The sequence below is a fragment of the Miscanthus floridulus genome, chromosome 19 (genome assembly GCF_019320115.1).
Source record: "Miscanthus floridulus cultivar M001 chromosome 19, ASM1932011v1, whole genome shotgun sequence".
Classification (NCBI taxonomy): Eukaryota; Viridiplantae; Streptophyta; class Magnoliopsida; order Poales; family Poaceae; genus Miscanthus; species Miscanthus floridulus.
Window position 1 is genome coordinate 13,878,691 of NC_089598.1, and position 15,473 is coordinate 13,894,163.

Sequence of the window (15,473 nt, forward strand, 5' to 3'; positions counted from 1 at the left end):
TCAAATTGCCGTATATCCATAGAACTGTCAACTGTGATGGACCATCAGAAGATCATTAAAATGAGGTGAACATTTTGCATCTAGTTGACAATGTTCAATGTATTCGTTGGATTCATAACTGGAGATGAGTTTGAAGGGATTTGATTTGGCAGCGGATGGTTCATGAAAGGTATTTTTGGCAACTGACTTGGGCCTTGTGTTTCGGGGATGCAATGCAACCTGAATTTATGCCTAGAGCCATTGGTGGCATAAATTGGTGACATCCAGGAAACATCATTGGCTCCATCCTGAAGTCATCCACACGATCTGAAGCATATTTTTCAGTTGGTACCAGTAAATGATCTTAAGTTGGAGCAGCTGCTAACCTGAACTTGCAATTGCACGAATTCAGATACTCAAGTGTCTCATCTAATATTGACACTTAACAGTTAATTAAGTAAGTCAAAGGGTAAATGGAAAACAAAAGAAACATATTGACAATATATGTCACTACGCACCAAAAGAATCTTATTCATTAATTAAGGGACTTGCACCTGACAAGAAATTGTTGCAGTGCGGTGTCAGGCTATTAGCTATTGCAACGGGCCTATATTTTCATTGATCTGGTCCCTTAGTCTCTACAATTAGCAGGAAACAACAATGTCATAAGAATAATTTAGCAACAAACAGTGTTTATGAGATTCAGCTTGGCTAGCATAGTCTGATCTTGGTCATGTGTTTCAACCCAAATTCATCGACGATTTGGTCTCTTCAGTTGCCTCTCTGGCATCCTGCAATTTCTTCATCAGTTCTATTCCACAAAACAAATAAGCCTTGGGAGTTTCAGGTAAGGTAAGGTAACAAAAACAATGACTATCATACTAAAAAAATTTGATTACAGTACCTTTCATCAAGAAGAAAAAAAAAATCCAAAGCTTGATTACAAAACCTTACAAGAAAAAGAAAACAACCAAGCAAAGAGCATATGGCAACTAATGAAGATCCTTTCACAACAATCCAATAAAGTAAAATTTGTATGAACTAATCTTAAAAAATCCCACCTAATTCTACTCATCAGTACATAAGAACAATCATTGAAAAAGCTAACCTTGTTCATCAGATCAGAAGATTTGGTTCTTGTTCAGCTCGGCAAGATCAGAATTTCGAAGGTGCGGTGTGTTTGTTCTGCTCAACGAGATCAGATTTCGAAGGCGAGGTGTCTACTTCTTATCGGCGAGATCAGGAAATCCTTCTGCACGTCAAGGATATCCCAATGACACCTTTCAGTTTTATAGTTCCAACCAGAAATTCGTGTAAAGAAATTTGTTTCGAACTTGGAGTTCATCTCAAACATATCTTGGATTTTTGTGTTAGGATCTGGAGCCTTCGTCGATTCGATTCCAATTCCAATCAAATTCAGATTCCGATTCAGACTCGGTGAGACAAATTCGTTGGCGGCGCATCGGACTGGGCGGGCAGAGGCGGCAGACTGGGCGGGCAGAGGCGAGAGAGCCGCACGCGCATTGATGATCTGCGCGTCGGCGTCCATGCCGGCAACGGACGCGACGCGATGCACGGCCGTGGAGGAGGCATACGGCGGAGTCATGCGCGACGGTGGCGGCCTCGGGCGCGGCGTAGGACCCCGGCAGAGGCGCTCCCGCGTGCCGGGCACCCTGTGCGCGTGCGCGGCGTACCCACGTCGGCCGCCGCACGCCACAGAAATGGCACCGCCGCTCCGCACTTCCCGGCGCCACTCGCCGCTTTTTTTTTTTTTAATCGAGAAGAAGAGGAAGACAGAACGGGAGAGGAGAGGAGCCACGGGGAGCGGAGCGCCGTGGCCCGTGAGTCATGCGAGGCCATTGGGCCGGAATTGGGCCAAAAGCTAGTGACTGATAGGACAGTTAGGCTACATTAGAATGGTCTGGACGTAAAATTTTGTCTTTTTAGATTGTGGTGCGTGGTGATGCTAGCAGGGCCTATTGTAACTGATAGATATAAGCCTGGTTATTCAGCGATTGTAATATAATTTTAGATTTGTTGATAAGAGGGCAAATCACATGCTCCTGAAGAAAAGTCCTTCTTGCCCTCTATCAAAGAAAGCGCCTATGTCAATTCTCACGTAAGATGGGCCTGGACGCTTCGCAGGGACGAGACACGGGCTAGCTGATCTGTGCTCTTTCTCTAGCTCTGCAAGTTGGAACGGGCCCTGCCTGGATAGCATGGCGGCTGGCGGGGGCAGTATCAACATGGGCTCGGGCAATACTTTCCGCGGTCCGTTGGCCAAACTGGGCCTCGCGGTGCTGCCCCCGGGACCACGGAACGGATGGAAGTTGTCTCATGAACACAATAGTCAGCACATGTACATGTTTTTGAAAAACACATCTCCATGTCCATTTAACATTTACTAAATAAATTGCTCTCTTCATTCTAAATTGTACGCCATTCGTTCCAAATTATATGACATTTTAGTTTTTCTAGAATACTTTGTTCTCTTATTAAAAAAATATATAACATGGTGTATATCTGAGTGCATAGTAAAATTAACGTATCTAGAAAAGTTAAAACATCCTATAATTTAGAACGAAGGGAAGGGAATAAGTTGTTTTGACTTTTCTAAGACTATACTCTAAACGTAAGTAACTTGCAAAAGTTAAAAAAGAAACTCTATTGTTGACGTAGGTATGTGTGCTAATTTGTTAGCTTGGCACGTACTTGAGCGGTGAGTATGGATGTAAATGGTAAGGATATTTTCTGACCAGACGTCCAACCGAAGAGGTTCAAAGTGGCACACAAACATGCTTTTTTTTCATTTACAGAGAACTAGGCCACAAGGAATAAGAAGTTATAAAATTGGTTGGAACCACCAACCAGGACTAGAATCCTCTACCCAACGGATAGTGCAGCAGGCTTTTGCAGCAGAGACCTTTAGTCCGGTCTGTGGTTCAAACCGGAACTAAAGGTTGCCTTTCAATCCCGGTTGGAACCACCAACCGGGACTAAAGGTCCAGCTGGCCTTTTATCCCGGGTTTTGGCTCCAACCGGGACTATAGGTTGATCTTTTAGTCCCGGTAGGTCCCCACCTATATATACCCGCTTCCACTATTCCCCTAGCCTGAGACACACCGATCAAATCTTGGTCTTTGCTTATTGTTCATCCGTGCTCTTGCTTGGGAGAGCAAGTTCTTGCTCTTCATCTTCAATCTTCTAAAGGTTAGCAACTTCTTCTAATCTTTCATTGCTAATAATGTAGATCGTTTCATGCTTTAGTAATAAGCATAGAAATATTGTGGTTTTTTAGATTTGGAATAATAATGCTGGATTTTATTTTTATTTATACATCATTTTTACACAACCTTAAACATTTATTGTTTTCTAGATCTTTGTTAGCAACATTATTTCTTGATGAGAGTTAATAATCGTTAAACATATCTTAATGATTTATTGTTTATATATGGGGGGTTCTATATTTATTGGGATGTTTTTCACTTTTTTTAGTTACGATGAATGGCGACGGACTTCCCCAGCCACAGGAACCAGGTTTTTCACCCTGGCGATCTTCCATTTGCGCCATCACCAGATAGGGCTGTTCTACATTACCTAGGTCCATCAATAGTATGGAATATTTTAAGTTTTACGTGCTAATATAATTTTTGCATGTATACATTCATTCATAAATATGATTGTTGCATATATCACATACTATAAAACCGGTCAAGTTGCTGAAAGTAGCACTATGGCTGCTCGGGGTGTGGGATATCTTCGAGACAACGACAAGTGAGGTCGTGAATGATGAAGGAGGCGAGTTATGGATGTGTAGTGTCGCCTTTGACATCCTCATTAGGTACAATAATGAGGTGCGCCAGGATATCGTGCAGACTGTACGACGATCACTGATCAAGATAGGCGCCCAGATCGATGTCATGCTGCTTTCTTTGCAGACAATTGGTTACCGTATGTCTGATTTCTCGTCCTTGAAGATAGAAGCTTTACGTCAGCACAGTCTGGATGTGCCGCGAGTAAGCGAGAGACATGCAACATTCAACTATATAGATGTGGTATGTTGTGTATGATATGAGAGTAATGTTTATTTATTCTTATTATTATATGAGTGTTTCCTGATATTTTTTGTTTGTCCGTTTGTAGGTTTTGCTCTATGATTTCACCTATGTTACATGTGGCTTGCAGCCCATTCTCACGCAAGCTCTTAAGCGACTAACGTACTCCTGGGATTTCGTGGAAGCGATAGGCCAGAGGACGACAACTGACATCTAGTATTGCGTGAGATTTAGGCAGAACCAGGTCATCGATAGTCCATTAGTAGGCTACATCTATGGGATGCCATGTCCTCGGCGTTGTGAGGCAATGGAGAGTGTTGTAGTGTGTGCCTTGCATTACATAGACAATGATCGTGGTTACACAATCCGAGACATACACTACTGACAGTGGAGATAGACTAGGGTTGCAGCTGGTTTGTAGGATCCATGTGTTAGTGAGATTTATTCGTACTGTTACGTTTAATCAGGTTTATTCGAACAATTATATACTTTAATTAGGTTTAGTTGTATGGATATTTTAATTATGTTTGTATGCAAGTTAATTATGTTTCATTAGGTTTATTTGTATGGACATCATAATTATGTTTGTATGTATTGTAAGGTTCTCTAAGATGTTTATTATTGTTTTGGTCATTTCTTCATCCGATAAAGTCGTAGTCTACATTGTTTAAACTATAAGAGAGAGATGTAAATTTGTGAACAATGTGCGGTACCACTTTGTCGGACGAAGAAATGACCAAAATAAAAGTTGTAGATCTCGAAAAATTACACAACTTTATAGTTGACAACTTTTTGATTTAAAATAATTTTGTCAAGGAAAACTATGTTTGAATTTTTAAAATTTGAAATTTGAATTTTTAAAATGTCCTCAAATGGAGAAATGACCAAAATAAAAGCTGTAGATCTCGAAAAGTTATACAACTTTATAGTTGACAACTTTTTCATTTGAAATCATCTTGTCAAAGAAAACTATATTTGAATTTCTGAGATTTGAAATTTGAATTTTTAAATTGTAATTATAATTTGTAGCATATGTTATTAAACATTTAAAGCATGAGACAAAAGCATTATAAATTGCATATGAAAGAAAATTTGTATTGCAATTTTTTAAGCTATATTTTTTTACTACACAATTTCTAATTTTTAGCCAATTTATGTTAAAGGATATGTTATAAACTATTGTATGGGTGGGAAACGAAATTGCTGGGTAGGCAACAGTTTCGCCGCGCGCCAAAATTCGGCTTTAGTCTTAGGTTAGGCCATCAACCGGGGACTTGGTCCAACCCGATACTAAAGGTCAAAACCTTCTGTCCCGGGTTGGGCCTCCAACCGGAACTAGAGGTCTTTTAGTCCCGGTTGGTGGCCCAACCCGGGACTAAAGGTACTGACCCTACATATACTTGTGTCTTCTCTTCTTCTTTCTCCTTTCAAGTGCCGCCGGATCCGCGCCACGCACTCCGCCGCGCCGCCACCCCCGCCGTGCGCCGCCCGTCCGACCTCGTCCTCTTCTCCGGCTCACGCGGCGGGTCCTCGTCCTCGGCTCCAGCGCGCACGGTGGTGCCCACTTCCTCATCGTCCGTCGGCCGGCCAACGTCCTCGTCCTTGGCTCCGGTGCGCGCGGGGCTCGTGCCCTCTTCTCCTGCGCACACGACGGGCCCTCGTCCTCGTCTCCCCGGCGTGCGGCGGCGCCCTCGTCCTCGTCCTCCGGCGGCCGGCCGGCCTCGCCCTCATCCTCGGCTACGACGTGCGCGGCGCCCTCATCCTCCTCCTCCGGTGCGCGTGGTGGCTCCATCGCCCTCCTTGTCTCTGTCCAGCGCCTTCGCGTCTCTAGCATCGCCCTCATCTCCGGCAACGCCTTCGTCTCCGGCCCTCGACATTGTCTCCGTCGGTGCCTTCTTCGTCTCCGGCCTCGGCCTCGACCTTCATCTGCCGCCAGGTGGTAATACTCGTTGCCAACCCCTTATCATCCCTTCGTGCTATGTGAAAGCGGGCTTGGAAAGATGCTGAATTTTGATACATAGGGTTTGTTGATGTGAATTTTGGTTTATATAGACTTATAAAAAAATTAACTTCAGCGATATACATATATGAATTTTGATATATTGACGTGTTATGCATTTTGATATATTGGCTTTAGTGATATGAATTTTGATATATATAGACTTAAAAAAATTAACTTCAGTGACATACATATATGAATTTTTATATATTAACTTTAGTGTTTATGCATTTTAGTATATGATAAATATTGACTACAGTGATCTGAATTTTGATATATAGGGTTTAGTGATGTGAATTTTGATATTTGTAGACTTATGAAAAAAATTTGACTTTAGTGATATGCATTTCGTGTATGAAAAATATTGTCTCTAGTGATATGATTTTTGATATATTGACTTTAGTGAGAAGAGATGGCTGGACGTCATCTCTCTCCCGCCGGAAGTCATATAGGTTTCAGCGGCTATGTAAAGTGAATGGGATTTGATCCCGTGTTGCCGGATGTACCGTTTAATCATTCAAGCATAGTAAGCAACTCTATATGTTTTCAATAAATTAATGTGTCAAATAGGTTTGTATAAATATATTTTCTGATATGTATATATATATGATTCTTAAATGTACCGTAGGTAATTGATCCAATCATTTGGTTTAAAGAGACTTTCAAAATTCGGGGTTGAGGAAGTAGTTGTTCAGACCATTAATGTAGATAATGGTCCATTAATCCAACGTCGAATTGACTTTTCCATCGCCGCTAGGAGGGGTAGAGGTGTTTGTACACATCTTAGAGATGGGAAAAAGGCACCCAAGCAAACCGTTGCACAAAAATATGCTGTCATTGCACATGGAGATTGACCGATTGATTCAAGGCCGGAGCACGGGGCGAGTTACTGGTGAGTGGTGACTGACCTTTTGATGGAGCGAGTCGGCCGCGGCGGGGGCGGCGTATGCGGTCGAGGAAGTCGTACGAATTGGGGTGCGACGCCGTCGACGTTGGGCTCTCCATCGCAACTCCACGTCGGCACCGACGCTTGTCTCGTGGTGTCTGTGTGCGCGTCGGCCGATCTGGCATACAAGCGTTAGCCCCTGCGACGCGGTGGCCCAAGCCAGCACGCCACCGGCCATGGCGGGGCGGACGACGGACCATCTCTCTAGCGCGGTGGCCCTAGCCTCCAGCCATGGTAGGGCGAGGCGCCCTCAGCCACCGGCACGGCCACGGCCGGCTCCCCGGTGCGAGATGCGGCAAGGCCGGGGTGCACGCGAATCCGCCACAACCCGTCTGCGGTCCTGTTCCGTCGCTACGGGAGGTCACTGCGGCCGACCCTCGCCCTTCTCCGGTGCTCCCGCCTCCTGCTTGGACTCTGCCCGCCTCTTACCCCTCTCTCCCGCGCCATCCGTGCCCGCTCCGCCGGCGAGCTGTGCCGGAAGATTCGTGAGTTTTCGGGCCGCGATGAAACGGGTGGAGACCCCATCCGATCCAAAATCTAACGTCCACATCGCGAGCACGCCCGATCCGACAGTTACTAAGCTATCGAGTGGCGTGGCCCGATCCATTAGCCCGCTTTTAGTGCAGGAATCGTATTTAGTGAATTCGATGTGCAAAGGAACATCTGCGCACCCCCCCCCCCCCCAAAAGGTAGGAACATCCCGCTTTATCTGTAGCTTAATTCCACCGATATAATAAATTCATTCGTACGGGAACAAAGCGCATCGCTACGGCTTCGCTTAAATTCAAGCGCAAGTTTAAGGTCACACACAGAGGTGTTGTATGTAGTGTTGGATATTAATAAAAAAATAAATTACAGAATACATTAGTAATGCCGCGGGATTGAATTTATTAAAGTCGCACAATATTGTCAAATCATGGACTAATTAGGTTTAGAAGATTCGTCTCATAAAATTAGTTATTTATTAATCTATATTTAATACATATGTGCAAACATTGATTAGACAGTGAGTAAACTTTCGTGGGGAGAAACTACACGAGTATTCCGGAAATCTACGCGACCCTCCCTCGATGATCGATGGGGAAACAGTGCCATCATCATTATTCTGCTGAAGAGTGACTGAGGACACGAGGAAACCCGCCCGTGTGTCAATGGCGATGGAGAAACAAGGCCCAGAATCCGGCCCCGGCGGTTCCGGCCGCCGTCAGGTACACCAAGGCGCCGATGGCCGGCGGCATCAGCGGAGCGACCCTGGCGGCGAACATAGCCGTGAGCAGCGTGGTGAGCACCCAGACCGCCGCCTTGGTCCTGCCCCCGTCCCCTTCCCCTTCCCCGCGCTCGAACCTGCGCAGGAAGTGGAAGAGCAGCGCGATGCCTCCGTAGGCGCCGGCCACGAACGCGACGGCGCGGGGGTCGTCGCGCGACCTGTAGATGGCGAGCGCCGAGTTGCCCGTCAGCGCGGCGAAGCCCAGCGTGGTCAGTAAGCTGTGGCGGTGGAAGTCCATGTATCACTTTCTGGCACGCGGCTCGCGTTTGCATCGTCGAATTGTTCCCAACGCATGCATCGCCATCGCTATATATAGTTCCTTGCCGTTCTTGTGTTTTCTGGAAACACGCCGAAGATTCTGGAATCAGCTATATAAATCCGGAAAAGGCTTCTCGGAGTCTGTAGGATGTTCCTAGAAGAAACATACAGACAAAAACTACTACCTGTCGTGCAGGAGGGCCACGTCCCTCGTGACGGTGAATTACTGAAATCGCAGCATCAGATGCCACTGTAAAGATGTGGAAAAAGCGCATCGAACGACCTGCGGATCGGAGTATGCTGGAGAAGCTTCCTAGCTTATCTTTTTTTTTAGGAAATCCTATCTTATCTTGTTAAAAAATAAAATTGGAGATTTGATTCGATTGGGAGAGGATGGTGCCACAACATTCATAGACATAGATGGACCCACTTCTCGTCTACACGAGTGTCATCGTAATCGAGGAGTCAATCTTTTGAGTATCATTTTTACAATTTTTTTCCATGAAAAGAGGCAGCATAGGAAGCAGCTTTCAGGAATCCAAAAGGGTACCAGTGGACAATGGTGGATGCCCTTTAAGCTTTGAATAATCGAATCGAGGCCACAAGGAGAAGGGGAACAAGCAGAGATGAAACGAAGGAAATAAGCGGGAAACTAGGGGAGCAGAGATGAAGATCTGGCTATGCGGGGTTAGAAAAATTCAAGCTACTGATGAACAGAGTAGAGACCAAGGAAAAAACATGGTAGCAGACGTACTTACCCTCGCCTTGCCGCTGCTCACCGACGGCGATGGGATGGTCGCCGCGAAAGACGACCAAAGTCCGTCTCTCCGAGCGCCGGCGTAGCAAGACAGCGATCTGCTGTCTCCGTTCTCCGTCTCCCAATTAGGGAGGTTCCTGCTGTGACCGACCGGCCACTCTGCTTTCTTTTTCTTCAACCTCCTCACCAGGTCTCTGTCTCTTCTCTGCTACTTCTATCCTTGTGCTGTAATCCACTCACCCTCCTCAGTTTTACCCATTTTAGCTTTGTTGACAGACTTCAGTGAACGCACACGGATGCAATTCATCTTGCGTCTCAGTCCTCTGACGCTTACACCAATTTTGGCAGGTGCTATGAGCGTAGTGACTCCAGCAAGACCATTTTGTAATTTGTACACCCGCTAGCTACTTCCGCTACGCCTTCTTTGTTTCCACGGCACGCATGTGGCGTTCCAATAAAGCAAACAATTTACTTATCTTTTGATTTCCTCACACGTGCTCTTTGTATTTCGCTATATTTGTCTATTCTATCTGGGACACTAAAAGTGTGTAGAACTGATTGTTCCATGCTTTGAAACATGCAATGAGTTCATAAGAACCGTTTTGCAATTATTTTTACATTTTATAAATATTTTACACTGATGATTTTTTGTATTTTTTTAAATAAATATTTTGAAAAGTATTACCGACAAAGTTTTAAAGTTTTAGTTTGATTTTAGTTAAAGCACTACTAACTATTTCTGAAAAGAGTAAGTATATATTTTAGGCGCATAACATGTGTCGATGTTTAATGCAATTCTTTTTTTTAAACAGGGAGTTCCTGCATTTTGCTATAGAAAAACCAGATTTGGGAGGAAAACTGGCTTGAAAATCATACAACTCTAGGTTAATTAAATAAAGGAAAACTAATTAAAAAAATTAATCATGGATGACTAACCCACCAACATATAGTGACAAAGGTTTATGAGGGAAACTTGCTTGAAAACCGTACAACCGATGGTTAATGGAAGAAAAAACAATTAAAAAAACTAAATATGCACGACTAACCCACGAATATATATATATCTATATTATATATTATATATATATATATATAGATAGAACTACTATCCTGTAGCTGGCTACAGAATAACTTATTCTGTAGCCACTTTGAGTTATGATAATTACTATGTTAATTTATGAGATTATAATAACTCCTTACTAAGTGGTTTAATATAATGTTATGGTAAATATCCCCATGTGTTATAGTAACCCAACTATCGTAAATATGTATTGATATTATGGTAAATTAGTATATAAAATTATAGTAAATGGAGGTGGCTACAGAATAACTTATTTTGTAGCCGGCTATTGAATAGCCTCTCCCATAATATATATATATATAGAACTACTATTACTGTAGCTGGCTACAGAATAACTTATTCTGTAGCCACTTTGAGTTACGATAATTACTATGTTATTTACGAGATTATAGTAACTCCTTACTAAGTGGTTTAATATAACATTATGATAAATATCCCCATGTGTTATAGTAACCCAACTATCGTAAATATGTATTTATATTATGGTAAATTAGTATATAAAATTATAGTAAATGGAGGTGGCTACAGAATAACTTATTTTGTAGCCGGCTACTGAATAGCCTCTCCCTATATATATATAATATATATATATATATATATATATATATATTAACAATCTGCACGAGGGAGCATATAATGCATCGTCACCGCCGAGCTTACGTCCCTATAGGGACCAAGAGAGCAACTCTGAGTTCCTACGGTAAACCTTGGGCCAACAAGCCATCATGTGTCCTAGGTCCAGCATAGAAGTAGCACCAACACACCTAAACAAAGTTCCGTGACACACACAACCCACATACACTGAGACGAACAACCATGAAGCAATGAGGAGGCAACCCCAAAGGTAGAGGCCTCACCTGAAACTGTTGAGTAAACCCCTAGTTTCCCACCCTGAGATATTTCAACACTAGGACAACAAGTGGCATGTCCAATAAAGCAAATAATTTATTAACTTTTGATTTTTTTTTCACATGTACGCTATATTGGGTAGCTCAAGAGAATCATGTTAGTGTGTTTTTTTGTCCTATTGAACCTTCCTTGGTAGTAATTTAGGGTTTAGATATAGAGGTTCCAGATTATAGGAGCATGGATAATCAGTGTGTCAAATGGTGAGGGTGAGTAGCCAAGGCGGTACTGATAGTCGGCATGGTTACGGGGTCATTGTCTAGGCTAAGATGGTGTTGAGGTATCATTGCAGTAGTGGTTAGCAAGAAACAAAGTTGTAGATATTGACGACTAAAACTTTCCATTAGGCACCTTTTCTCATTTGAATTGTTTAGGGGCACAAATATTCATTACAATATCTAGAAAAGTCGATACACAAGGAAAATATCATCCACTCAATCACAAGTGACTTTGAGGTGGAGTGGTTAAAGGACGGAGTTACGTGCGAGGTCATGGTACATGCAGTTTTCTGTCCTTGCCCTAGGTGTTGGGCCAAACAAGTGGCAGAGTTTGATGTAAGATCTCAAGGGGGCCAAGCTAATAGATGATGCTCAAAACTCACTTCGTACATAGTAAATTTAAGTATTTGCTAAAGAAACTTTTCTAACAGAAAGGGATCAAGCAAGGCTACAATTGATGAACAAATAAGGCCATGTGAAGCTACGAATGAATCATATCATTCATGGAGATCAAGCCAAGTGTTGATTTACATTGATGATCAAGTGGCTCAATGGAGAATGATATGAAGGAGGTTCATGCTATGGCCAATGGTCGAGGTAGCATGGTTGGCTACATGTGTGAACAACCATTGTTCATCGTTTGATGAAGATGGAGATTGGATGCCTATGTGACATCAACGACATGGTGATGGAATGGAATGTGCAAGGCATATGTATGACTTGTAGGCCATTTCATTTAACCATCCATTGGTGTGTAGAGAAGTGTAGAACCAGATTTAGGATAGATAGCCATGGTTCAGAGAGCCTTCTTGGCTATGAAATTTTATCAAAGATTGAGTCAAGAAATAAGACGAGGGGTGATTGCTCTAGTTTGAGATAATGGAGGTAACGTTTTTCAACTGACACTTCAGTTATATTGAGCAAGTGGTATGTTGCATTGATATATTCCTACCGTCTTGTCGAATGGTCAATAATATTTCTTGGATAGACTACATTGCTAATATTTTTAAATATCAAATTTATGTGTAGGTTTAGGTTCAAATGATGCTATTGATGAAGAAATGAGAGGCTTGGGCAAACCAAACCATCATTAGTTCAGTATTTTTAGCCACTTTCATATTTTCATCAATTATGTTGTGAATTTAACTATGGAATTGAGATATCATCTAAACCTATGCATTTATGAGCTAGTTTTGTTATTTATCAGTATTAGACCACATGTGGGTGGATGGTATTTTGACCTAGTGCATGTGAGCATGTGGTATTTTGACCTAGTGCGGGTGGTGCATTTGCTTTGATAGTAGCCCTAGGCTTAAAATCGTTGAGCTCTGCATAACATAACCACAACTTGCATGCCAAGATGTCTTAGAATACAATTAACTCCATCTACACTATATATTAACCATGCATCCATGTTGTCAAGTTTCCAAATTAAGCTATTGTTGTCGAGAGTGCTTAAACATATAAAGAACTAGAAGAATACCCAGCATGTTGCCGCGGGTTTTTCTTAAAAAATAGTTTGCTCTCTCTCTCTCTCTCTCTCTATATATATATATATATATATATATATATATATATATATATATATCATTACTGTATGGTACCCTAGATGATATATGTGTATATATGAGCTTTGACTTGCATGTTATCTTATTTACACGATTGGGTAAAAATTGGTAAAGTAATGGAAGAAAAGCCAATTGAATATTAGATCACATTATAGAAGGATAGAACAATGAAACAAATAACATATGTAGATGACTTGTACATGGTAGATTAAAATATTGCACATAATAGAGATAATGTGGACAATATTTGTAACTAATAAGAGATGACATGGATAGTATGCACCAAAGCACGGCAGCGCGCAGAGTGAAGTCTTCATGAGGAAGTAGTACATGAAAAGTTTTGACACCCTTCCATAGTTCAAGCAGTTCGTCTATAAGAGGCTCCAAGAATAAATCAAAATCCTTCCTAGAGAGGTTGGGCTCAGGGATCAGTAGAGACATTAAAGCAATTCGATGGGTTGACACATTCCCATGGTGGCAGGGTTCAGAGGGTCTGTCACAAGAATAGGCCACATTACTATATGTCGAGCTAAAGTTGCCAAATGGATTGAAACCATCTGTGGCGATGGCAAGCCTCAAGTTCCCTTGGCATCATCTGCAAACGTTTGTGATTACTATCAAAGTGTGCCATGTCTCCCTATCTGCTGGATGGTTCATTTCATCAGTATTCTTCTCTCGCTTAGTCTCATGCCATTCGGCATCCTCTACTGTTCCTCGTGAAGCAAAGATCCTCTGCAACCTCGGTATTAGTGGAAAAGCCTCAAAACCTTATGAGGAACCCGCCTACTACCATCTGCATCCTCCCATCTAGACTCTTTGCATTTTGGGCACATTTCCATTGACTCATGATCACCCTGAAAACAACACATAGTTGTTTTTGCACACATGGATACTTTCATAACCAAGTCCCAATTCTCGAATATACTTGCATGCCTCCTCACTTGATTTTGGTGCGTTGCTCCTAGGGAATGCATCTGATAGCAAGGCCAATAGTTCATCAAAATCATTGTTTGCTAACTCGGATAGTGGGACTTGATATAGAGCAACCTGATAAGGAAGGAGAATCTTTAGTAGATAGATCCAGAAGAAACTGATTGCTTCAAATTAGCCAACACTCTTTTAAAACTTTGGCTCTCTTCCTAGTCTGCTCTTCAGATGTCAACAAGTTTCTAACTAAATCATCAAAATCTGGCAATATGTTTCCTGACCTTTCGGATTGCTAACCTACATTTTATCATTGGTTTTCAGAAACGGAACATTCAAATCAAGTAGATGTTCTAAAAAATCCACTTCTTTTCCAATGCCGATCATACCGAGCGCTTAGAAGCAGAGGTACCACCCACGGCTTAAGTGGACAAACAAGGCAATCTAAGAATTTTTGTTTTGGAAAGCCGGGATCAAGGCTTTGCGGAAAGGATTTGAACTCGTGATGATTCGTGTTGGCCTATGTTTCTCTGGGACTATGTTTAAAACCTTGACGAGCTTTAGCAGTATGCTTGGGGTCCAGCGGTGAACATACTCACCTTAAAGAATTTGCAAGAGGTGGCCCAAACAGTACAAAACCAGACAACTACTGGGAAGAGTGGCTGCCCAAGCATTTCTGGATGCTCTTTTGCACTGACGGTGATTTTATATATCATAAGTACATATGTATATATATAAATGTTTCATTCATTTCTCTTATTTTTTATTGAAAACGATTTGTATTGCAACTGATTGCAGGTCTGGAACTACGAGCATACTTTTCTAGAGAGAGTCCTTGTTGGCTCAAGTTGAGACCGTAGTGCAAGCTCATCAAAGAAGGAGGTGTGGCCTTTATAAGCCTATTTGACATCTACAAGGCACTAAAGCTTCAACCTGGCGGCCTCTGCTCCGATATATCAGAAAAGAAAACCTTTTTTTACAGTATGGGAATTTGGCCCAATAGTCCCTCCAATTTGAAGTGATCAAGCCACCACTGGTACCAGTAGGGAACTGGTACTACCACCTCCTCCAGCTCTAGCTGAGCTCTCCAGTTCTTCTCCATCAGTAAGTTGCAATGGGAGCATCTCAACATCCTCTGGTAGAATCTGTGTAATCCAAGCCTTCTGGGACATCATCCACCCGCAACTGCTTTCTCTCTTGCAGCTCTTTCATAGCAATGGCCTTTATGTTTGGAGGCTAACCCAGGCATCCATCACTCTCCTCCCAAAGAAAAAAGATGCCAACACCGTCGAGGATTTCAGGCCAATCAGTATCATTTCGAGATTCATCAAAATCGTTTCAAAGAAGAGGAACAAACATTGTCTTTAACAACACTCATCCACTTATTGACATTGACACGTATCAATCGGCGTTTATCAAGGGTCGCTCACTCATAGAAACTTTATTGGTTGTGACAGAACCACTTATCTTTCGCCACAAACATAAGATCCCTATGGTCCTACTCAAGGTAGACTA

General features: G+C 42.4%; 1 protein-coding gene and 1 long non-coding RNA gene across 2 annotated transcripts; both read right to left on the reverse strand.

The window, feature by feature from the left end:
- Positions 1-528: 528 nt before the first annotated feature.
- On the reverse strand, positions 529-9,620 carry LOC136529202 (uncharacterized). The gene is made up of 3 exons (XR_010777228.1): positions 9,263-9,620; positions 1,088-1,231; positions 529-770 (listed from the first exon to the last, which is right to left on the reverse strand). It is a non-coding gene; the product is annotated as an uncharacterized lncRNA (long non-coding RNA).
- On the reverse strand, positions 7,973-8,487 carry LOC136529201 (uncharacterized). Its single transcript, XM_066522293.1, has one exon. It carries the CDS (start codon positions 8,482-8,484, stop codon positions 8,128-8,130), a length of 357 nt encoding a protein of 118 aa, XP_066378390.1. The 5' UTR covers positions 8,485-8,487; the 3' UTR covers positions 7,973-8,127.
- Positions 9,621-15,473: the final 5,853 nt, after the last annotated feature.

Bases quoted from the DNA above. Each gene is read 5' to 3' on its own strand.
- LOC136529201 (XM_066522293.1), bottom strand. From the start codon at position 8,484: ATGGACTTCCACCGCCACAGCTTACTGACCACGCTGGGCTTCGCCGCG.